This window comes from Salvelinus fontinalis, chromosome 25 (genome assembly GCF_029448725.1).
Source record: "Salvelinus fontinalis isolate EN_2023a chromosome 25, ASM2944872v1, whole genome shotgun sequence".
Classification (NCBI taxonomy): domain Eukaryota; kingdom Metazoa; phylum Chordata; class Actinopteri; order Salmoniformes; family Salmonidae; genus Salvelinus; species Salvelinus fontinalis.
This window is the reverse complement of record NC_074689.1, coordinates 14735369-14760971: the sequence shown is the minus strand read 5'-3', so window position 1 is coordinate 14760971 and position 25603 is coordinate 14735369. Positions and strand designations below refer to the sequence as shown.

At 42.3% G+C, this 25603-nt stretch overlaps 2 protein-coding genes across 3 annotated transcripts in view; one reads left to right on the top strand and one right to left on the bottom strand.

Moving 5' to 3' along the window:
- The window catches only part of cnbd1 (cyclic nucleotide binding domain containing 1), a 67178-nt gene extending 64562 nt beyond the window's left edge, over positions 1 to 2616 (bottom strand). For both annotated transcript variants that reach the window (XM_055881354.1, XM_055881353.1), the window contains exons 1-3: positions 2446 to 2616; positions 2026 to 2104; positions 1637 to 1753 (exon numbers count right to left, since the gene is read on the bottom strand). In XM_055881354.1, the coding sequence (XP_055737329.1) occupies positions 1637 to 1753; positions 2026 to 2104; positions 2446 to 2479 (230 nt within the window). In that variant the 5' untranslated portion in view covers positions 2480 to 2616. The remainder of the gene's footprint in view (positions 1 to 1636; positions 1754 to 2025; positions 2105 to 2445) is intronic.
- An 8123-nt stretch (positions 2617 to 10739) lies between these two features.
- LOC129823311 (cyclic nucleotide-gated cation channel beta-3-like) overlaps positions 10740 to 25603 on the top strand; it is a 28917-nt gene continuing 14053 nt past the window's right edge. Inside the window, exons 1-11 of the mRNA XM_055882238.1 lie at positions 10740 to 11137; positions 11783 to 11837; positions 12520 to 12670; positions 16803 to 16963; positions 17206 to 17508; positions 17829 to 18037; positions 18437 to 18487; positions 18661 to 18747; positions 19002 to 19066; positions 21551 to 21673; positions 22005 to 22146. Coding sequence (XP_055738213.1) covers positions 10895 to 11137; positions 11783 to 11837; positions 12520 to 12670; positions 16803 to 16963; positions 17206 to 17508; positions 17829 to 18037; positions 18437 to 18487; positions 18661 to 18747; positions 19002 to 19066; positions 21551 to 21673; positions 22005 to 22146 — 1590 coding nt within the window. The 5' untranslated portion in view covers positions 10740 to 10894. The remainder of the gene's footprint in view (positions 11138 to 11782; positions 11838 to 12519; positions 12671 to 16802; positions 16964 to 17205; positions 17509 to 17828; positions 18038 to 18436; positions 18488 to 18660; positions 18748 to 19001; positions 19067 to 21550; positions 21674 to 22004; positions 22147 to 25603) is intronic.

The window sequence follows — 25603 nt, the reverse complement described above, 5'->3', positions numbered from 1 at the left end:
GAGCCTGTAATCGAACTCACAAATGCTGATGCTCCAGATACTCAACTAGTCTAAAGAAGGAGAGTTTTATTGCTTCTTTAATGAACACAACAGTTTTCAGCTCTGCTAACATAATTGCAAAAGCGTTTTCTAATGATTAATTAGCCTTTAAAAATGATGAACTTGGATTAGCTACCACAACGTACCATTGGAACACAGGAGTGATGGTTGCTGATAATGGGCCTCTGTACATTTTCCATTAGAAATCAGCCGTTTCCAGCTACAATAGTCATTTACAACATTAACAATGTATACACTGTATTTCTGATCAATTTGATGTTATTTTAATGCACAAGAAATGTGCTTTTCTTTCAAAAACAAGAACATTTCGAAGTGACCCCAAACTTTTGAACGGTAGAGTACATATAAAGAATACTGGCACCCAAAATGAGTACCCCGGCACCAGCATTCTCATGGCAAGGCCTTTTCAAGCGGCCCAACCCCGACTGAGAGCGGATCTATATTCACGGCAATTAAAGCTGTGACTCATATGTCACTGCCCACCAGAACACTAATTTCTACAGTAGCTGAAAGTAGCGCTTCCTTTCTTTCCACTGTACCACATTATGTTTTACTCAATGCATCTGTCTCTCTGTGAGTGGGTTTGTTGTTGTGTTGTCAAACCATGTTTGATTGACAGGTTTCACTACTGTGCGTCACTCCACTCCAGGGCACTTAGTAAAAACATCCCACGCTGCTTTTCACTTGTTTACCTTTTTTTCTTGCTTAAACGTTTGTCAAAGTTAAAGTAAAATGTTATGATTTTATTTTATTTTTTTACATTGTCCTTCCACTATGGAGAGGTCTACTTCTTAAACGTTCTGTGAATTCATTACAGTGCAAAGCAAGATCTACATGCACTTAGCTTTCTGGCTTAGGGAGTGAGTGAGAGCTTTGGCGAAAAGGTCCACAGCTCGAACTCTTTGAGCTTAATCAGTTTAATGGATGAGATGGAGAGATCTAATGACCGCCCTACTTGCATCAGTAAACATTGGAAAGGTATAAAATAGTGGTGCATCTGCACTCCCCCCCCCCCCCCTTGCCATTTGATTATTTACTACATGGAGAAACTTTTTTTAATTTTTTTTTAAATGGATGCTACTGAAAGCATCCCCCTCATCCCCCTGAAAGCATCCCCCTCTAGGTTCATAAACATGTAGCCTCATAAGACGTGGAAAACTTCAATCATTTCTTGCGACACTAGTCTGGCTTTGAAAACAATTAGCTACTAACATCTGCTGGTATCTAGAAAAAGCACAGTGCACAGAAAAGCAGTGATCCCATTTTCTTCTTCACAAACTTCTATGGGCGGTTTCCCAGACACAGATTAAGCCTAGTCCTGGACTAAAAAACATTTCCGATGAAGATTTCCCATTGAACTTGTTTTTTAGTCCAGGACTAGGCTTAATCTGCGTCCGGGAAACCACTCCTACTGTGAAATTGAAAATGTTCTTATGTTAACTTTTTATTTGAAATAATGATGCTTGAAAACAGTATGCTGCTATCTGGCTGTTCTTGATTCATTTATAAAGTAGTCTAGCCAGAAGAAGACATCGGTTTTGCATAGGGTGTTGTTATCTAGCTGTAAGATACTTACACTTTGCTATCTGCCTGGAAAGGGTTCCGAGCAACCATTTTCTTTGGCAGGAGAAATATATTTCGATAGGATTTCATGAAATCGTTATGGGCCTCTTCAGTTGATTGGTATCTGTTGCTGTAAAAACAAGTTTATCAAAGGAGCAAACAACAAACTGATTACATGTGATGATGTGATTTAGAGTGCAAGAGCTATTCTGAATCATGATGAATTTTTTAAAAAGTGCCCATGGTAGCCTACAATATTGATATAGTAGGCATCTGTTGGTATTTTAGAAACCACCACATTAAATACAGTCTCCGATGTACACTGTCACTGACTGATATGAATAAACTGAAACTGAAAGAAGCGTAATTCATGAAAGGTAGAGTAGAGAGTCATAGGCCTACCTGTCTCTGAGTCTAAGCCCGTGGATTCTGCACAAAGCCTTCAAATTAGTGTAATCTATCCCCAGGATTTTCTGATCATCTGATGAGAGATACATGAATAGAGGTTGGCGTAATAAATGTGGCACTCAATAAATCAACAGCAACTTCACTTGGCAGGCAGTTGGTCCATTTTTGTGTAGTTAGCTCCGACAATGTTTCGTAGAAGGTAAAACTTTTTTTTTCCAAGGTCACCACCACATTGTTGTAGGAAGGACGTGATGCTACACCTACAGTAAGTTGCTAGCTAGCTACAAAGTGTCATTTTTGTGCGCACAATGTATCAACATGATATCTCTATAAAGTTAGCTGCCGATGCTAGCATGATAGCTAGCTACTGCAACATTGTTTCTCTTTTGACCACCTGAAAGAAGCAAAACATACCCGTGCGCTGCAAACTAGAGGGATGAAGCTGCATTTCCCTAGGGATAAAATAATAGAATTAAGGTAAAGAAGAGAAAGAAAACGAAATAACAAAATACCCCTGACAACCCACAGCCCAGTGTCCCACAAGCTTTGAAAAGATACTACTGACATGTGTTTGGCTAGTTTCCTCTCGCCATGGTAACACCCTCACAGGTTGGAACAGCCTGGTCTCAGACTAGACGTAACATATTAAATGTAAATCTGGTATTAGTATGATATGTAACGTTTGGTATGGTTACATAAGACAGATGGTTACTTAAGGCAGTCCTTCTCAAATAGTGGGGCGCGCCCCCCTGGGGGGGCTCGGAGCGATGCCGGGGGAGGGCGCGTGTGACCCCGGGGAACATGCTTTTTTTTGCCGCAGGGAGTAGTTTTTTTTTGCACTGAACAAGAGCACACAGCACAGAGCAGGAGATATGAAGTGCAGATAACAAACCCTTAAGAGACACCATGGAAAAATATTTAACAGGGATGAAAAGAAAGGCGGAGAGAGACGGAGATAATGAGACAAGCGTAAGTCTCCCGAAAGCTGAGACGAGGAAATATGACGAAGCGTATGTAGCGCTTGGCTTCACTGTGACTACGGTGGGAGACGAGGAAAGACCGGTATGTTTACTGTGTCTAAAAATGTTCGCAGAGGACAGCATGAAGCCAAATAAATTAAGGCGTCACTTAAAGACATTACACCCCAATGACACTGATAAGCCGCTTGAGTTTTTTCAGCGAAAACGTGACGAATATTGCCAACAATCGTCCCGCTTTGTGAATGCTACTTCAGTAAACCAGCGAGCACTGTTAGCATCATATAAGGTGGCGTACCAAATTGCTCAGTGCAAAAAAAAACACTCCATAGCAGAGCAGCTGATACTGCCTGCAGCATTAGACATGGTCTCTGTCATGCTGGATGACGCAAGTGCTGCAAAAATAAAAACTATCCCTCTGTCCAATGACAATGTTGCCAGACGTATAAATGACATTGCTAACGATCTTAAAGAACAGCTGGTAGATAAACTCAAAGATAAATGTTTTGCCTTACAGTTCGATGAAGCAACTTACAGCAACAAAGACTGTTTGTTTATCGCTTATGTACGTTTTGACATGACAAACTCCCTGTGTGAGGATCTACTTTTTTGTAAATATGTCAGAGACAGAGCCACAGCTGAAGAGCTATTCAAAATGCTGGACTGCTTCCTGACTGAGAATGGGCTAAAGTGGGAGAACTGCATTGGTGTTTGCAGTGATGGTGCACAGACCATGGCAGGGATGAGAAAAGGACTTCGGGCACTCATCAAGAAGGCCTCACCTAATGCTGAGTGGACACACTGTGTTATACACAGAGAAGCACTGGCATCAATTGAATTAAATTGAATTAAAACATAAGTTAGTTGAAATCAAATAAAATAATTTAAATACAGTAAGACATTGTTAGTTTGGCAAAAAAAAACTACCTTTCCTCCTAATTAACGGAGGTTATGACTGACATTGTAGGTGTAGTCAATTTTATAAAGACCAGACACTAAAAACAAGAGTCTTCTCTGCTATCTGTGAGGAGATGGGAGCTGAACATCAAGCTGTGCTGTTTCACAGTGAAGCAAGGTGGCTGTCACGAGGAAAAGTCTTGTCCAGAGTTCTTGAGCTCAGAGAGCAGATAAGAATGTTTTCAGAGCAGGGCCACAAATATGACCTCGCAGAAAAATGTAGTGATGAGAACTTCCTGGCAAAACTGGCCTACCTAAGTGACATATTTGGAAAGCTAAATGAACTAAATCTACAGCTTCAAGGGAAAGATAAACACCTCCCTCAGGTCACAGACAACATCAGCTCTTTCACTCGAAAGCTTGCAATGTGGGGCAGGCGACTTGATTAAGGAAATACTGATTCATTCGAGAACTTGCATGAATTTGTTGACACTACTGACTATGATGCCACCTCAGTGATTCCATATATTAAGGAGCATATTTCATCACTGATGGGATTCTTTAAAAAGTACTTCCCTGAAACCAGCTCCAACTGGTTTCAGCTCTGCAGAGGAGGACCAGTTTATTGATATGACGTCTGACTCCACATTGAGCCTGAGGTTCACATCACAGACACTGAGTGAATTCTGGCTGAGTGTAGAGAGGCAGTATCCACTCTTAGGGCAGAAGGCCATGGGCATTCTTCTTCCTTTTGCAATCTTATCTTTGTGAGACTGGCTTCTCTGCTGTTGCTGCACTGAAGACCAAGTACAGGTCCCAGCTAAACATTGAGCAGGAGCTGAGAGTTGCAGTATCATGCTTCAAACCCCGCTTCGAAAAGCTGTGCTCTGCAAAACGTGCTCATTGTAGCCATTAATCCTGACTTCCTCATTTTGATTTTAAAAAATCAGCACAAATTGTTTTATTCATTTTTGTTTTATAGGTCAAAGTGTTTAATATATTGTGCTCCTGAGTTAATGTTGCTGATCAATTTGAATGTATTATTATTTATTGATTATATTTTATTTTATTTTTCAGTATCAAATGGTCAAAAAAAAATTACATTTTTTTTACATAAGGGTTGATTTTTTTTTTACATTTCAGGCAAATTGATGCACTTTAAGTCTTTTCTGTTACAGACTAAAAACCAATGTTAATAAAGTTATTCTTTGTTGTAAGTTGATCTATATTTCTTTATTTTTTATTTTTTTATTTTCTTTTATGTTATTAAGGATACAATGTTATGCAGAGGTGTACTTATAACAATTTTATAGACAGATGATACTATTTATAGTAGCGGCGGAGAATTGGGGGGCGCGAAATGTTTACTTCTTCCTAGGGGGGGCGTAACAGAAAATAATTGAGAAGCACTGACTTAAGGCAACCCAAAGGTTGCGAGTTTGAATATCATCACGGACAACTTTAGCATTTTAGGTAATTAGCTACTTTGCAACTACGTAGCATGTTAGCCGACTCTTCCCCTAAACCTAACCTTAACTATTTTAGATAATCCTTCCCCAAACCATAACCGTTTCAGCTAACCCTTCTCGTAACCATTTAACATAACTCCTAAACTTAACCCTAATCATTGACCCTAACCTCCTAGCTAACGTTAGCCACCTCGCTACGTAGCTAGAATTTGTAACATGTCATACGTTTTGAAAATTCAAATAAAATACAATTGTATTTGTCACATGCACCGAATACAATAGGTGTAGACCTTACAGTGAAATGCTTACTTACAAGCCCTTAACCAACAATGCTTTAAAAAAGTGTTCAGTAAAAAATTGAAAATTAAAGTAACAAATACTTCAACAGCAGCAGTAAAATAACAATAGCGAGGCTATATACAGGGGTTACCGGTACAGAATCAATGTGCGGGGGCACCGGTTAGTCAAGGTCAAAGTAATTGAGGTAATATGTACTGTACATGTTGAACATGTTCGTAGAATTAAAGTGACTATGCATAGATAATAAACAGAGAGTAGCAGCAGCGTAAAAGAGGGGTCTGGGTAGCCCTTTGATTAGCTGTTCAGGAGTCTTATAGCTTTGGGGTAGAAGTTGTTAAGAAGTCTTTTGGACCTAGACTTGGCACTCCGGTACCGCTTGCCGTGCGATAGCAGAGAGAATAGTCTATGACTAGGGTGGCTGGAGTCTTTGACCATTTTTAGGACCTTCCTTTGGCACCGCCTGGTATAGAGTTCCTGGATGGCAGGTAGCTTAGCCCCAGTGATGTACTGGGCCATACACACTACCCTCTGTAGTGCCTTGCGGTCGGAGGCCGAGCAGTTGCCATACCAGGCAGTGATGCAACCAGTCAGGATGCTCTCGATGGTGCAGCTGTAGAACCTTTTGAAAATCTGAGGACCCATGCCAAATCTTTTCAGTCTCCTGAGGGGGAATAGGCTTTGTTGTGCCCTCTTCACGAGTGTCTTAATGTGTTTGGAACATGATAGTTTGTTCGTGATGTGAACACCAAGGAACTTGAAGCTCTCAATGTGCTCCAATGCTGCCCTGTCAATGAGAATGGGGGTGTGTTCGGTCCTCCTTTTCCTCTAGTCCACAATTATCTCCTTTGTCTTGGTCACGTTGAGGGAGAGGTTGTTCTCCTGGCACCACACGGCCAGGTCTCTAACCTCTTCCCTATATGCTGTCTCATCGTTGTTGGTGTCACTGTTATGTCATCAGAAAACTTGATGATGGTGTTGGAGTCGTACCTGGCCATGCAGTCATGAGTGAACAGGGAGTACAGGAGGTGACTGGGCACACACCCATGAGGGGCCCCCATGTTGAGGATGTGTTGTTACCTACCCTTACCACCTGGGGGGCGGCCCATCAGGAAGTCCAGGATCCAGTTGCAGAGGAGGTGTTTAGTCCCAGGGTCCTTAGCTTAGTGATGAGCTTTGAGGGCACAATGGTGTTGAACGCTGAACTGTAGTCAATAAATAGCATTCTCACATAGGTGTTCATTTTGTCCAGGTGGGAAAGGGCAGTGCTGAGTGCAGTAGGGATTGCATCATCTGTGGATCTGTTGGGGCGGTATGCAAATTAGAGTAGGTCTAGGGTTTCTGGGAAAATGGTGTTGATGTGAGCCATGACCAGCCTTTCAAAGCACTTCATGGCTACATGAAGACTACGGGTCGGTAGTCATTTAGGCAGGTTACCTTAGTGTTCTTGGGCACAGGGACTATGGTGGTCTGCGTGAAACATGTTGGTATTACAGACTCAGTCAGGGACAGGTTGAAAATGTCAGTGAAGACACTTGCCAGTTGGTCAGCGCATGCTCGGGGGACACGTCCTGGTAATCTGTCTAGCCCTGCGGCCCTGTGATTGTTGACCTGTTTAAAGGTTTTACTTACATCGGCTACGGAGAGCGTGATCACACAGTCGCCCGGAACAACTGATACTCGCATGCATGCTTCGGTGTTACTTGCTTTGAAGCGAGCATAGAGGTAATTTAGCTCGTCTGGTAGTTTCATGTCACTGGGCAGCTCGCGGCTGTGCTTCCCTTTGTAGTCCGTAATAGTTTCAAAGCACTGCCAGATCCGACGAGCATCGGAGCCGGTGTAGTAGGATTCAATCTTAGTCATGTATTGCCGCTTTGCCTGTTTGATGGTTCGTCGGAGGGCATCGCGGGATTTCTAATAAGCTTCCGGGTTAGAGTCCCGCTCCTTTAGCTCAGTGCAGATATTGCCTGTAATCCATAGCTTCTGGTTGGGGTACATACGGTCACTATGGGGACAATGTCATCGATGCACTTATTGATGAAGCCATTGAGGAGTGGTGTACTCGTTAACTACAGCTTGTCAACACCTATGATAAAAACAAGTAATGAGGAAGTCAGTCTCTTCCACTTTGAGCCATGAGAGATTGACATGCATGTCATTAATGTTAGCTCTGTGTACTTTTAAGGGCCAGCTGTGCTGCCCTGTTCTGAGCCAACTGCAGTTTTACAAGTTCCTCTTTGTGGCACCTGACCACACAACTGAACAGTAGTCTAGGTGCGACAAAACCAGGGCCTGTAGGACCTGCCTTGTTGATAGTGTTGCTAAGAAGGCAAAGCAGCGCTTTATTGTGGACAAACTTCTCCCCATCTTAGCTACTGTTGTATCAATATGTTTTGACCATGACAGTTTACAATCCAGGATTATTCCAAGCAGTTTAGTCATCTCAACTTGCTCAATTTCCACATTATTCATTGGAAAATGTAGTTGTGGTTTAGGGTTTAGTGAATGATTTGTCCCAAATACAATGCTTTTAGTTTTGGAAATATTTAGGACTAATTCCTTGCTACCCATTCCGAAACTAACTGCAGCTCTAAGTTAAGTGTTACAGTCATTTCAGTTGCTGTAGTAGCTGATGTGTATAGTGTTGAATCATCCGTATACATAGACACACTGCCTTACTCAAAGCCAGTGGCATGTCGTTAGTAAAGATAGGCCCCTTGCTTTTTTCTAAACAGCTACCCTGGGGAATTCCTGCTTCTACCTGGATTATGTTTAAGAGGTTTCCATTAAAGAACACCCACTGTGTTCTGTTAGACAAGTAACTCTTCATCCACATTATAGTAGGGGGTGTAAAGCCATAACATATACGTTTTTCCAGCAGGACACTATGATCGATAATGTCAAAAGCTGCACTGAAGTCTAACAAGACAGCCCCCACAATCATTTTGTTTGTTTTTCCCTCTGGTTTCACATTTAACATGCTGGTAGAAATGAAGTAAAACAGATTTGAGTTTCCCTGCATTAAGTCCCCGGCCACTAGGAGCGCCGCCTCTGGATGAGCGTTTTCCTGTTTGCTTATGGCCATATACAGCTCATTGAGTGTGGTCTTAGTGTCAGCATCAGTTTGTGGTGGTATATAGACAGCTATGAAAAATACAGATGAAAACTCTCTTGGTAAATAGTGTGGTCTACAGCTTATGATGAGATACTCTACCTCAGGCGAGCAAAACCTTGAGACTTCCTTAGATTTTGTGCAGCAGCTGTTGTTTACAAATTATACATAGACCGCCACCCCTTGTCTTACCAGAGGCCGCTGTTCTATCCTGCCGAAAAAGCATAAACCCGCCAGCTGTATGTTATTCATGTCATTGTTCAGCCACGACTTGGTGAAACATAAGATAATACAGTTTTTAATGTCCCGTTGGTAGGATATACGTGATCGTAGTTTGTCTATTTTATTTTAGATTGTACATGTGCTAATAGGACCGATGGTAAGGTAGATTACCCTCTCGGCGACGGATCCTTACAAGGTACCCGGACCTTCGTCTACGATACCTCCGTCTCTTTCTCCTGTGAATGACGGGGATGAGGGCCTTTGTCAGGCGCCTGAATTAAATCTTTCCCGTCTGTCTTGTTGAACAAAAAGTATTCCTCCAGTATGGGGTGTGTACTCGCTGTCCTGATATCTAGAAGCTCTTTTTGGTCATAAGACACGGTGGCAGAAACATTATGTACAAAATAAGTTACAAAAAACGCGAAAAAACATACACAATAGCACAATTGGTTATGGGATAGTAAAACGGCATCCATCTCCTTCAGACCCACTCTTCCTATCATACGACATGGGTGTTGGATGTCAACAAATTAATACATACCATACGAAACGTACCCTATCATACTAAATGTAGTCTCTCGGATTTACATACAGAATAATATGAAATGCTCTGAGACCAAGTTGCAGCGAACCTTAGATATTTTTCTTAAAACTGCATTGTTGGTTAAGGGCTTGTAAGTAAGCATTTCGCCATAAGGTCTACAGCTGTTGTATTTGGCTCATGTAACAAATACAGTTTGATTTGATTTGACCTCAGCAGTATGTTATGGCAGGTTCTTAGTTCTGGAACCAAACAGTGCATCAAAACTCAGTTGAGATGCTTGAACATGGAAGAATACCCTGCATCCCTTCTAAAACTAAATGCAAAACAATGGCACATTTTATAATAGGCCTACTAAAGTAGCTTACATTACACTTTCTGGTGCATGGGTCTGTGCAGAAGGCAAATAGTTGCCTATATATTGTGGGCATACTGTTGGCAGTGACTTGGTTTGAACTTTAAAATATTTCTTCACTGTAGCATATTGTATATGTTTACCTGCGTCACATTCACCTAGGAGACACTAAAGTAATCCCCTCATTGGCAAGTATAGCTTGTGGTTTAATTAAGTAAGTGATATCTAAGTTTATTGGCCAATTGACGCACTAAGCTCCAGTATGTCTGTCTGCCAGTTCTTTATCTACTCTACTGAATGCCTGCCTGGCTGTGGACTATGTAATTGATGGTTCACAAGAGGAATGGACATTATCATAGCTGCGGGAAGTAGGGGTGCTGAGGGTGCTGCAGCACGCCCTGAAAAAAAATCAGAATTAATAAAAAATACAAAAATTCACAAAAGTATTGCACTGGGCGTTTACTAGTCATTTATTAGTGGGCCGATATAGCCGTCTGTAGCGTGGGCGCAAAACAAATTCTGCATATATCATATTATCGTCAGTAGATATAGGCCAAATAACTTAACCTCTGATGAAATACACTGGGACAACTTCTTGAGTCTGGCAGATAGTCTGTATTGTACTTTCAGTGTTCAGAGATTATCCTGATTCCCACCCCCACCTCGGTGGTGACTTACAAAGCCAATTTGTTCTTATTATGATAGCTGGCAATGGACTTACACACCCTGCCAGGCCGGCCCCTAAAGTGGGGGCTGCTTGCCTCAGAGGGTGTATTAGTGTTCTGCATTAGTGGGTATAACAGCATCAGAGGTCTAATTCCATCAGAGGTCCGCAGGTTATGGGGACAGCAACCTAGAGGACTGTATAGCTGCTGCTGAGCATGACATAGAGAGACAGAGAGAGAAGAGAACAGAAGGGAAAGGCTTGGAGGGGAACTCACTACCACCACCTCTGTCCACAGCAGAGTCTGTTAGCTACCCAGCTATACAGCCATGTTCGGCAAATTGAAGAGGATGTTTATCCCCCAACCCCCAGCAGCCCCGGTCTCTGCTCCAGCCTCGGCCTCTGCCTCAGCCACGGCCTCTGCCTCTGCCCCAGCCGCGGTCCCTGTCCCAGCCGTGTTCCCTGCCCCAGGCGCGGCCTCTGCCGCGGTCCCTGCCCCAGCTGTGTTCCCTGCCCCAGGCGCGGCCCATGCTCCAGCCCTGGCCACAGTCCCAGCTCCTACACCTGCTAAGGTAAGATACCACTGGTCCATCCCAATACTGTAGCAGCATTAGGCTGATCCATTGTGTTATATGCAGCATACTAACAACATATTGTAGGCTAGTGTAGCTGAATGATTATCACTGTCCATTGATGCTTGGACAAAGTAATGCTTATGTTAATAATGGTTATCCTACTTATTTTTTTTGCAACATTTTTTTCCCTGTCTTTTTCATTTCTATTTCCTCGTCACATTTTGTAAGGACCAACAATGTCTAACATTCAGAAATATCAAGCAATTTCATTTTGCATTATCATGTTTTTGCTATGAGATTTGCACTCTGGATTCCAATGCTTTACTTGTAGCAATCAATTATTCTCCATTCTCCATGTGTTTCTATTCTTCAGGCAAAAAAACAATTGAATCATGATTGTTGTTTTTTTCTTTCATTTGTCCCATATCAATTGTTCATTACTTAAAGGCACATTCAAATTCATTGCATTATGATTAGGCCTTCATTTGAAACTGTCTATCACAAGTAGTGTTTTGTTGCTGAATGGTAGATCTACTCCCTCTGTTGGAAATTGTCTTCTAAATTAAAATGTCCTCTAATCACTATGACTTGAATAATGAAGATGAGAGTTTGACTTTGAGGCAATGTTACTCATCTCAGCAGGAACATAAGCCTGCAGATAAAGAAAATGGGGCCAAGAAAGAGGACAAACCAGCAGGTAAAGAGACTCGACTGTTGGCTCATTCCTGCTGCTTCTCATTGCTTAGAGCTAGCTACTGAATATTTTGGATCATGTTTATGCTTGATTAAATATAGTTTGAGCTTTTTACTGTCCTTGTAAGGCAAGCCGTTACTGACAAGGTACAAGCAAACAAAAACACAACTTATTTCAAAATGCTGGTTGTTGTGCTGTATGTTTTACTTTACTGTGAGGCTGAGGTGGGGGCATGTCTTGGCTGGTTAGCTATTGTAGTTGGATATAGACAGCTCAACTGTCTGTTTATACTTTAAGTGGAGCAGCGAGGTGAGCAAGAAGTTAAAGCTATGCAGGTCAATGGTCACATTGGTTCATCTGCATTAATGCATTAGCGCCAGTCTGTTACTGTAGCAGATGCCCAAGATTCACAAGACTGGTCACAGAGAAGGCCCCCCATGTCCCCCATCTCCTTTCTGTTGTGACCATGCAGGAAACTACTTAGGAAGCTCCTCACAAAGGCTCATACACCCCAAAATTTAATGTCTAGATATTTCTGTGGCAGATTAAATAGTTGATAGTTATTTTATGGATTTCTCTTATTAAATAAAGACGTCAGTATGCCTCTTAGACCTGGTATATATTGTTTGTTTCTCTGGTTTTCCTTATACACCTTGATTGAAACTGCCATCCCCGCCTGTCTTAGCAGAGCCTGCACATAACCCAGCCCCGGCCACAGCCACTGCCCCGGCCACAGCCACTGCCCCGGCCCCAGCCACTGCCCCAGCATCTGCTGCCGCTCCAGCTACAGCCCCAGCCGCTACCCCAGCCAACCCTGGCCAGGAGGGAGCAGAGGGGTAAGTGCAGTACCTTGTGTAGTACCATTCTCCATTAGTCTCTACCAACATTTATAGCTGGAGATTTGGTTATGGCTTTGGTAACTGTCCATAGAAGGCTCTCTTCAACTTCCAACACTGGCACTTACTTACAGTATGTATAGTAAATATTGATAACACCCTTAAGGAGAAGAGTGTGAGTGAAAGTAACCTACTCACCTTCTCTTGAACCACACAATGGGAGGATGACCGAATTTGAACCCCTTCCAAAATGGCCACCTCCCAAGAGATCTTAACACCAAATCAGTATCAAATTAATAATCTAATCAAGGCTGACACAGAGAGTGGAGAAGATCTCTCAGTCCGTGTGAGACAAACACAAGCGTGATCTATAGGATCTATATCCCACAGCAAAGAAACATGCAGATTAAAGGAGAGAGAGAGGAGCTGAAACGAGATAAGAAGATTAGCTGATCGAAGCTCACTGGAGCTGCTTTTGGTTAGTAAGGTAAAAAAAATTAAACACCATGGCTTTGCACACTAATATTGCTTGTTAAAGGGTAATCCACTCAAACTCTCTTCTAGTATTTTTTTCATTATACCACTGTTCAGTCCTAAAATGTTTTGCATGTCAGCAGTCAAGTGTTCAAGGAATGGACTTTCAAGAAGCATGTGGCGGTGACACTTGGTTCTTGAGAGTCCAATATCTTGAAAACTTGACTGCTGACACGCAAAACTTGTTGGGGCTGTATCAACAGTGGACTAAGGAAAAATAACACTTTAAAGCCAAACCCAAAATGTTGCATTTTATACTGATCAAAAATATAAAAACACAACAAGAGATCGAAATGTGCACAGGTAAGTTCAGGGATATTGTCTCTGCGTATTGAAACAGGTCAGATCAGAGTATTTGCCTCTGTGTATTGAAACAGGTCAGATCAGGGAAATTGTCTCTGCGTATTGAAACAGGTAAGATCAAGGATATTGTCTCTGTGTATTAAAACAGGTCAGATCAGGGAAATTGTCTCTGCGTATTAAAACAGGTCAGATCAGGGATATTGTCTCTCTGTATTGAAACATGTCAGATCAGGGATATTGCCTCTGCATATTGAAACAGGTAAGGTCAGGGATATTGTCTCTGCATATTAAAACAGGTAAGATCAGGGATATTGTCTCTGCATATTAAAACAGGTCAGATCAGGGATATTGTCTCTGTGTATTAAAACAGGTCAGATCAGGGATATTGTCTCTGTGTATTAAAACAGGTCAGATCAGGGATATTGTCTCTGCGTATTGAAACAGGTAATATCAGGGATATTGTCTCTGTGTATTGAAACATGTCAGATGAGGGATATTGCCTCTGCGTATTGAAACAGGTAATATCAGGGATATTGTCTCTGTGTATTGAAACAGGTAAGATCAGGGATATTGTCTCTGTGTATTGAAACATGTCAGATCAGGGATATTGTTGCTGTGTATTGAAACAGGTAAGATCAGGGATTTTGCCTCTGCGTATTGAAACAGGTAAGATCAGGGATATTAAGCCTGGGCTCAAACCCAGAATCTCTAGTGGCACAGCTAGCACTGCGATACAGTGCCCTAGACCACTGCGCCACTCGGCAGGCCCAGAACTGGGAGATTTTCAGCTTCTAGGAATTATGTACAGATCCTTGTGACATGGGGCTGTGCATTATCATGCTGAAACATGAGGTGATGGTGGCAGATGAATGGCATGACAATGGGCCTCAGGATCTCATCACGATATCTCTGTACATTCAAATTGCCATCAATATAATGCCATTGTGTTCGTTGTCCGTAGCTTATACCTGCCCATACCATAACCCAGGGGTGGGCAACCTTTTGGCTCAATGGCCACATTGAGTTTTTGAAACCAAGTGAAGGGACACTATATGCGTGACAAAACATGTGAAGCCTTTATTCATTTGCAAATTGACACGGAACTACTAGTGTACTGTAGGTGTACAAATGCTTGCAGAACAATTATTCCCTTGCACCATCACTACCCTTGTTTTTTGTGAACAGATTTTTCATATGTTTTTCACAAAATGTATATAATTTCTAACTACAAAGACACAGTCAAAAACACACACAGATCCTGCATCTCTACCCTTGTAAAGTACAATCAAACGTAGTCACAATATGCAAACAAAAAAATGTATATACTGTATATTTCATGACTGGAGACATGCAACATGTAATAGCAGATGTGTAAAAAAAAACTATTCTCAAATTTGAGTGAATCATATGGTAAGGGCATCTGTTTAATTTGGAATGGTCTGTTTTTAAAGCATAGTAAGGAACAATTCTTATCTCCATTGTGAGACATATTTACAGTTATCCAATCATCTCAGCCCAAATCTGACTCATTAATTATTACCTGTATCCAAGTGCATTGCTGGATAATTCTCACTGCATAACCATCACCATGAAAAAGCATAATCCTTGCCTACCCCAGTCACGGTTATTTGAGTCTTAATATGAACAATGGGTCTGGTCACCTCTCTTGGCAATGGTATCAAAGTCTGGTGTCATCATTGATGTAGAGATTCTCAGAACAGCTGACAAGTGGTAATTTGTTAAATTTGACCTGTGACTCGATTTGTTGTAATTCATGAATGAGAACGTTTGTTCACACACATATGTGGACCTGAATAAAACAAGCATCCTTTGGGCGTGTTTCATTCAGGGAGCCATAGAACTGATCTATTGTTGCTCTTTTGTACTTCTCCTCCAAAGCACTGTCACATTGGATGTCGATGAGCTCCAATTGTGTGTGTGGTGGTGCTTTCTCACTGTCGAAAGACAGGGGGCATGAAACAAGCTCCAGCTCAGTCTCAATCTTGGTGAAGTCTGAGAAGCGGCGGGAAACCTCAGCATGCAGGTCGATGGAAGTGCTACTGTATGTCTCAGTGCGGCACTGCGATGTGGGCGCGTTCAGTGAGGCCAGTGTTGGAAAATGAGCAAGAGACCGGCTGCTCATTTGTCTGGAGAATAACATAAGCATTGAATGCTTTCACGTTGGAATACAGTTCATGCACAAAAATACCATTTGCCTGCAGTTTCACATTTAGATCGTTCAGATGCCCCAATATGTCACCACCGAAAGCAAAGTCGCCCAGCCAGTCTGTCTCTTTCAACTCGGACAAGTTGTCAGGAACATACCCATCTCCTCTGTTGAATTTTGTTATGTTCATACAAATATTTACACATTTTAAGTTTGCTGAAAATAAATGCAGTTGACAGTGAGAGGACGTTTCTTTTTTTGATCAGTTTTGTATATATATTCTTTAGAATATTTCTTCCACTTTGACAGAGTAATTTGTGTAAATCGTTGACAAAAAATGACTTAAATACATTTTAATCCCACTTTGTAACACAACAAAATGTGGTAAATGTCAAGGGGTGTGAATACTTTCTGAAGTCACTGTAATTTAGAATGTCCACAGAAATAAAGCAATGTCATTGTTCTCATATTACTCTATAGGCTACTGACCTATTCAAAGCTTCATCCGACATCTCACCATACTGTACATCTGCCTGTAGTTATTGAAATCAACCTGCAGGGCGTTTGTTTGTTGTTATATAGTGGAAGGAGACAACTGCAGGCAAGGTTCTGACAGATATGTGTCTTGGTGGCAAGGACACACGCAGGAAACACGCACATCAAACCACACCCCCAAGCCAACTCATGGTAGGCACAGATAGAACAATGAGATCAATTAAAAAACATATCTTGCTTCTGTCATGGTCGTCAGCATTTCTTGGGGAGCAAACCAAAAAACGAGGCCAAATCAGCAGGTGCAGTTCCCTTTTAAAGCATGGTTGTAATGTGGGGCTTTTTCCAGCAGAGGGAACACTTTATTCGTTTATAGTGTTTCACCAACATATTCAGTTGAAATTGAGCAAAACTGAGATATTGTCTGAGGTCCCAGATCTGTTTGTGCTCTGGCATGAGTTGGCACAAAAAGACTGCCACTCAGAATAAAAACTTGAGACAGTGTTGACACAGTTATCTTTCTGAAAGAGCTGTATTTTGAAATAATTCTGCAATAAGGGCAATGTAATGGGAGTCTTATTCTGTGATGCAGTAATGGTGAAACTCACTGTCAAGTTATTTTATTTTCCATTCCAGAGAAGAAGTTCCCCCTCCTCCACCACCTCCTATAGTGGTAAATAGGTACTCTGATGATCAGCTCCGGGTCATAGTGAAGAGGATGAGAGAGAGAACAGAAATATACAGCGAGAAGCTCATAGACCCACACGCTTCCTCACCTGAATTCAGCCCTCCAGTCAGTAAGTTTCCACACTCAAGGTAGTCATAAGGAATAAAGTGGATTCATTGGGAGTCATAAGGGATTCAAATACACAGAGGATACACATATTTAGTTTGTTCTTTATTTAGTTTATTTAGTAAACCTGTTAGCTTTAGCACCGTTTTGTGTAAAATATCTTTCTGACTCCTTAGCTATATTTGTTGACTATGGGTTATCATAGGATGTAACTTTGTAATGTTTTAATTCTTTATTCTACTCAAGCTCCCATTTATGGAAAAAACGATTATGAAATATTAATTAAAGAGAGGCTAATAAAAGAAGAGCAAGATAGGATAAAGAAAGAAGAGGAAGACTTAAAAAAGAGAGAGGCGGCAGAGAGGAAAAAGCAGGAGATGGCGGAAAAGAAAGCGGCAGAGCAAAAAGCGAAAGATGAAGCAAAAGCATCGGAGCCTGTGGTCAAACCAACTTTTGGCCAGGAAGTTGCCGCCTTCCTTGACAGGAGGCTAAAACCTATTGAGGATGCGATGGACTCAGTGCTGCCATCCACCATAGATCCATTCTCAGGTACGTACTGTATGCCGACTCTGCTGCTGCTCTGGTAAACTGCTAAGCAACATCTACTGAAATTGTTTTGTAAATAATTGACCATGCAATACGATGATTTATTGCATGTATGTTCCTTTTCAGTGTTAATGCAGTAATAGTAAAGAGTTTGGATTCGAGCCTTGCAGCTACTTGAACAGTAGCTTTTACATTGATTCCCTCTCTTGCTCTCTCTCTCTCTCTCTCTCTCTCTCTCTCTCTCTCTCTCTCTCTCTCTCTCTCTCGCTCTCCCTCCTGTCTCTCTCTCCTCATACTTTCTCCCTTTCCTCCTCTCTTTGTAGATCGTGCGTACATCGTGTGGCTCACTCTGGTGACTCTGGCCTTCAACTACAACACCTGGTTCATGACGGCTCGTCTGTGTTTCCCCTACCACACCCCGGAGTGGATCCCTTACTGGATAGCCATGGACCTTGTGGCTGATTTCATCTATCTCATTGATTCAATCTTCTTCCAGGCCCGCAAGCAGTTCGTCAAAGGAGGGGACGTGGTTGTAAGTCCCTCAGGAAGTAGGACTACTACTGTCCTTAAACTATGAGTGCATTTTGTGAGTGTTACAGTTTGAACACTTATGAACAATTAAATATGAAAAATAAATGGCCAAGATGACAATTTCAGCTCAATTTAAGCATACCTGCATTGCATAAGTTTTGCAGCAGTGTATAAATGTATCAGTCTTTCCCATAATCCAATGAAATCTCATAATTATATGGTTTATAAGGTGTTTAGAAAGACCAGATAGACTTCCCCACACAGGTCGACCCTTTCAGTCTTCCGGTATTCAAAATGAGACTTGTGTGCAGTGGACTGGCAGTAGTTGTGTAAACGGGTATTCTGCATAAACATTGCTAAGGTAGATGTGATTTCAACTTTTTAATGTTCTGTCTTTCAGAAAGACAGGATTATAACCAAAGCGTACTACAGAAACTCTGAGAGATTTAAGGTACTTCAAAGATGTAATTGTTTGTTATGTAAACTGTAGATCATTTTTCATGGCTTAAACACAAACATCTAACATTTATGAATTTGATTAAAAAACTTATTTTTTTCTGAATGTCTTCAAGGCAGGGGCTTCAGAGTTACCACCTACTGTAACTTATTTGTCTCTTTTCTCAGATGGACATGATAGCAATGGCACCCATAGACTTGCTATGCTTCCATTTCGGATACAAATCCATCTTCAGATTCAATCGAATGATAAAGGTAAAGCATTTTCTGTTATGGTCATCTTATGCTGAAACAAGCATGACTCAACTGTTAACACTGATTCTACTGTTTTATGTTTGCTACTTTTAGATTTTATTTGACAATTTAACAATTTAAAATGCTTAAAAATGTACAACCCTGCAACAGATACATATACCAGATCCAGTCGAGGATAAACAACGTAAAAAGACTTTCATTGTGGTCCTCTTTTTTTGCTACTTTTGGGGTGTTGATTTTGAGGTCTTCTTTAGGTAGACACATTCTTTGAGTTCAGTGATCGTCTGGAGAGCCTCATGTCCAAGGCCTACATTTGGAGGTATGTCACTAACTTTACAACTTAAGTATGCCTATGTTTTGCCTAGAATCAATCCTTTATACTGTACCAACTCCAAATATGATGAAATCTGACATGACTGTCAGCGGTGAGCTGATGGCCCTTCAATCAATCAATCAAACGACCAATCAATCAAATACAGTACATTTCTATATTCCTTTTTACAGCAACATTTACAGTACCAGTCAAAAGTTTGGACACAACTACTCATTCAAGGGTTTTTCTTTGTTTTTACTATTTTCTACATTGTAGAATAATAGTGAAGACATCAACACTATGAAATAACACATATGGAATTGTGTAGTAACCAAAAAAGTGTTAAAACAAATCAAAATACATTTTATATTTGAGATTCTTCAAAGTAGACACCCTTTGCCTTGATGACAGCTCTGCACACTCTTGGCATTCTCTCAACCAGCATCATGAGGTAGTCACCTGGAATGCATTTCAATTAACATGTGTGGCTCTTCGTGCAGTCGCAAAAGCCATCAAGCTATGATGAAACTGGCTCTCATGAGCACCGCCATAGGAAAGGCAGACCCAGAGTTACCTCTACTACAGAGGATAAGTTCATTAGAGTTAACTGCACCTCAGATTGCAGCCCAAATAAATGCTTCAGAGTTCAAGTAACAGACGCATCTCAACATCCACTGTTCAGAGGAGACTGCGTGAATCAGGCATTCATGGTTGAGTTGCCAAGAAACACAAGCTATGGACATTAGACTGGTCGAAATCTGTCCTTTGGTCTGATGAGTCCAAATCTTTGGTTCCAACTGCCGTGTCTTTTTGAGACGCAGAGTTGGTGAATGGATGATCTCCGCATGTGTGGTTCTCACCATGAAGCATGGAGGAGGAGGTGGGATAGTGTGGGGATTCTTTGCTGGTGACAGTGTCAGTGATTTATTTAGAGTTCAAGGCACACTTAACCAGCATAGCTACCACAGTTTTCTGCAGCGATACACCATCGCATCTGGTTTGCGCTTAGTGGGACTATCATTTGTTTTTCAACAGGACAATGACCCAACACACCTCTAAGCTATGTAAGGGCTATTTTTCCAAGAAGGAGAGTGATGGAGTGCTGCATCAGATGACCTGGCCTCCACAATCACCCAACCTCGACCCAATTTAGATGGTTTGGGATGAGTTGGACCGCAGAAAGAAGGAAAAGCAGTCAACAACTGCTCAGCATATGTGGGTACTCATTCAAGACTGTTGGAAAAACATTCCTCATGCAGCCGGTTGAGAGAATGCCTAGAGTGTGCAAAGCTGTCATCAAGGCAAAGGGTGGCTACTTTGAAAAATATAACATACACTACCGTTCAAAAGTTTGGGGTCACTTAGAAATGTCCTTGTTTTTGAAAGAAATGCATTTTTTTGTCCATTCAAATAACATCAAATTGATGATGATTGATTAGAAATACAGTGTAGACATTGTTAATGTTGTAATCAGCACAATAGTTTTCAGCTATGCTAACGTAATTGCAAAAGGGTTTATTAATGATCAATAAACCTTTTAAAATTATCAACTTGGAATAGCTAACACAACGTGCCATTGGAACAGAGGAGTGATGGTTGCTGATAATGGGCCTCTGTACGCCTATATAGATATTTCATAAAAAATCCGCCATTTTCAGCTACAGTACAGTACAATACTCATTTACAACATTAACAATGTCTACACTGTATTTCTGATCAATTTGATGTTATTTTAATGGACAGAAATGTTTATTTTCTTTCAAAAACAAGGACATTAAATTTTAACCCCTTTTCTCCCCAATTTTCGTGGTATCCAATCGCTAGTAATTACTATCTTGTCTCATCGCTACAACTCCCGTACGGGCTCGGGAGAGACGAAGGTCGAAAGCCATGCGTCCTCCGAAGCACAACCCAACCAAGCCGCACTGCTTCTTTAACACAGCGCGCCTCCAACCCGGAAGCCAGCCGCACCAATGTGTCGGAGGAAACACAAACACCGTGCACCTGGCCCCCTTGGTTAGCGCGCACTGCGCCCAGCCCGCCACAGGAGTCGCTGGAGCGCGATGAGACAAGGAAATCCCTACCGGCCAAACCCTCCCTAACCCAATTGTGCGTCGCCCCACGGACCTCCCGGTCGCGGCCGGCTGCGACAGAGCCTGGGGGCGAACCCAGAGACTCTGGTGGCACAGTTAGCACTGCGATGCAGTGCCCTAGACCACTGCGCCACCCGGGAGGCCCCTAAAAACAAGGACATTTCTAAGTGACCCCAAACTTTTGAATGGTGGTGTATATTTTCATTTGTTTAACCATATTTTGGTTACTACATGATACCATATGCGTTCATAGTTTTGACGTCTTCATTGTCTTCATTACATTCTTCAATGTAAAAATAGTAAAATTAAAGAAAAACCCTTGAATGAGTAGGTGTGTCCTAACTTTTGACTGGTACTGTATCTTGAAGTGCTATACCCTTGCTTGCTGTGTTACAAGAGTGGTCCGCACCATTGGCTACCTGCTCTTCATGCTCCACCTTAACGCCTGTGCCTACTACGTGGCCTCGGCCTACCAGGGCATCGGCAAGACCACATGGGTCTACACTGGCAAAGGCAACGCGTATGTACATTACACCAACTCAATTGTATATCTCCCGTTGTCAGTGCACACCTATGCAGAGCTCAAGTTATTGTTCAATTTTAGTTACTGCATGACCGTATCTACTGTATAACATTAGTCATTTGCAACTTGTTCATTTGTCATATACTTTTGCACTGTATATCCATGTCAATACTGTAAGGAAGTACTGTTCTAAAGCTATACACATTAGTAAAATGAGACCATGCATGTTACTTGTAGTTGATTATCTATATACATAATTTGGACATACTTTGGACTATGTCTACTTTTTTTCTCTATTTGGACTGCCTTAATGTATTTTTTGTTTTAGTTACCTGAGCAGTTTCTTCTATGCGGAGAAATCCCTGCTGATGATCGCAGAGTTGCCATTTCCCGACACCTTATTCGGCCAGGTGTTTCAGATGGCCAACTATTTTTTCGGCGCCTTCTTTTTGTCCATCTTTCTTGGCCAGGTAGTCTTCTTAGTGTGCTTGATTTTTGTCAGATTTTTGTCTTTTATTTTGTTTTGGTGTTTGACAATTTCCTTTTTTCTACAATTCTTGATTTTTTTGGTGCAGTTTTTCTCTTCAAAAATGACCGCTCCCCAAAAATGATTTTCCACCCAACAATTTTAACACTTTTCCCAACTCCTGTCATAACCTTTGATCCAGTGCCAGGGTGGTCAAAAACACACAATCAAATGACCTAGCTACTGCGGAGCAGAGAGACTAGCACCCCTCCTAACGCCACCCCCTCTCCACACGCAGATACCTGTCTAATACCCCCCTCCTCTCTACAGGTACTTGCGTTGTTACTATTACGCAGTCCGCAGTCTGATCAACATCGGTGGTCTTCCCGAGCCCCACACAGTCTTTGAGATTACATTTCAGTTGTCAAACTTTTTCGTGGGTGTCTTCGTGTTCTCCAGTTTGATTGGACAGGTAACAGGAAGAGACATAGTCAGATAGATCTCCCATTGGCTTTCCCATCTAGGATCTAGAGTTCCTATTGAACTAATCAAAGCCCCCCATTCTCCCACGATTCATCTGGAAACCTTAACCTTAGCAGTGTTTCTTACACCACAACCTAGTCTCTGTCTTTGTCATAGCCATAGCATAGATGTTGTAGTGAATAACTGGGTGGGCGGTTCTCTTTCAATTATTAGTTTCAATATCTCACATGTGGAATTGACCTGAATCTCAACAGCAGGTTTTTCAGTTCTCATCTTCTGTGTTGGGTGACTTTACCAAAAGGAATGTTTTCGCTTCGGGTAAGAATTTGCTTTTCTACTTTTTCTTCCCTTTGTCTCCTGTGGTACATGGCAAGCTACTGAGACTTGGCTAGCTTAGCTGCAAGGCTTAGCTAACCTGGCTAGGTCGCTGCAAGTCTAGCTAGCTTTTTTTAGGTCGAGAGACATGCTTTTGTTCGTCACAAGTCCAACAAAGCGCTAGCTTCCTTTGGCTAACATTGTGCTAACTAGCTAAGTTACTAGCACATGAGGCGAATGGTAAAATCTAATCAAATCAAATGTTATTTGTCACATACACATGGTTAGCAGATGTTAATGCGAGTGTAGCGAAATGCTTGTGCTTCTAGTTCCGACAATGCAGTAATAACCAACAAGTAATCTAACCTAACAATTTCACAACAACTACCTTATACACACAAGTGTAAAGGGATGAATAATATGAACATAAAAATATATGAATGAGTGATGGTACAGAACGGCATAGGCAGGATGCAGTATATGGTATCGAGTACAGTATATACATATGAGATGAGTAATTTAGGGTATGTAAACATTATATTAAGTGGCATTGTTTAAAGTGGCTAGTGATACATTTTTTACATCCATTTTTCCATTATTAAAGTGGCTGGAGTTGAGTCAGTATGTTGGCAGCAGCCACTCAATGTTAGTGGTGGCTGTTTAACAGTCTGATGGCCTTGAGATAGAAGCTGTTTTTCAGTCTCTCGGCCCCTGCTTTGATGCATCTGTACTGACCTCACCTTCTGGATGATAACGGTGTGAACAGGCAGTGGCTCGGGTGGTTGTTGTCCTTGATGATCTTTATGGCCTTCCTGTGACATCGGGTGGTGTAGGTGTCCTGGAGGGCAGGTAGTTTGCCCCCGGTGATGCGTTGTGCAGACCTCACTACCTTCTGGAGAGCCTTACGGTTGTGGGCGGAGCAGTTGCCGTACCAGGCGGTGATACAGCCCGACAGGATGCTCTCGATTGTGCATCTGTAAAAGTTTGTGAGTGCTTTTGGTGACAAGCCAAATTTTTTTGAATTTCAAATTCCTTGGTAGCTACGTTCACATTGTTGCAAGCAACTCCTCTCATCCATCCCAGCTTGTGTGACGGAAGCCAAACGTAACTGGGACAAACCCTTGACCGACAAGGTTCAAACCTGACTTTTTTCCAACCGGTGATCGAGCCCTCACTGGTCAACCACCTCAACCCCAGTGCCTCGTCACTGAAAGGCACTTCCTTCTGTGGTAAGATGGACAAATTTTTCGCATTTATCTGCCAAAAAGTCTACCTGTTCTGTACAAGCATTGAACGTTTTTCCTTACTACTTGCCTACCAATCCGATTTGATGCTGGAGATGCATCATCTTTTAGCTGTTGGCAAGTCTAACTCAGACTTTTGGGATGAGATCTGTGTCGTCACAGACCTCTACCTCAGATCCTCCAGAGGCACCATTCAAGGCTGTGGCTGTGCCATGAGCCTTGCAGTGGTGGGGTGGAGAGCCTTGTGGCTCAAATTGTCCAGCCTGTTGGACAAAGAGAAAGCAGATTTCCTTGACCCTCCTGTCAAGCCATCCCACAGACCTGGGAAATGTGGCTACCCGGCCTACCCTCCACGAGCCAAGGCTTCACGGCAGGGAGAGGACAATTAGCTGAATCCCCCAGCAACGCAGCAGAGACCGAACCCACAATTCTGGTCCCTGAACAAGGGTTGACAGTGGGGAAAATCAAGGACCCACCCAGCTGATTTTTTCCCTATATGGGGGAAGGGATACACCCCCTGCAGCAGAGAGGGGCAGCCAGCAGTTCACCTCTGTGCTCCTGGAACCCATTCCCTTGCATTCGCTCTCAAGGAAGACAAGGGGAATCCACTCTACCCCTGAGTGCCCTCTGTGATACGACTCCCCCCCTCGACTCTCGTTCAAGCAGCTGGGGCAGGACAACGAATTGGCAGTTGCGACCAACCACTGTCCCTATTTTCCATTGTGTCAACACTGCCGTTGTCAATAAAAAAAATATCTGCTGCATCCAGGCGTCATACTAAGGACACAGAGCAAAAATGAAATGAAAAGGCGACTCCAGCACCACTGGTGAGTGAGAGTCTACTGACCTGTGGGCTACTCGCTACAAGAGCAGGGAACTGGCGCGCATGCGCAGTCCAGCCCTGGGTCTGGTCCATGGTGACAAAGGGGTACAGACTGCAGTTTGCTATGAGACCACCCGTTTTCAACTGCATTTTGGAATCAGTGGCGATTGGCGACTCAGCATGCATACTAGAGCAGGAAATCTCCTCTCTATTAAGCAAAGAGGCTATCAGGGCAATACCAGCGGCAGAGAGCCACCTCGGCTTCTATTCCCAGTACTTCCTGCTTCCCAAAAAAAGGTGGAGGGGTAAACCACATTCTGGACCTACGGGGCCTCAACAGCTATCTGAAAATGTTCATGTTCCCATATGTTTACATTCAACATTCTGTCTCGGTTCACATCAGTCGACCTGTAGGACACTTATTTTCACATAAGCATCCTGCCAGCACACAGGAGGTTTCTAAGGTTTGCTTTTCAAGGCACAGTCTACAAATAGCTCCATAAACATTCAACAAATGTATAGAGGCAGCTCAGTCAGAGTGAGGGAAGAAGGCTCATCCCTCATCTTGGTAGCCCCTTGATGGCCAGGCAAGCTTC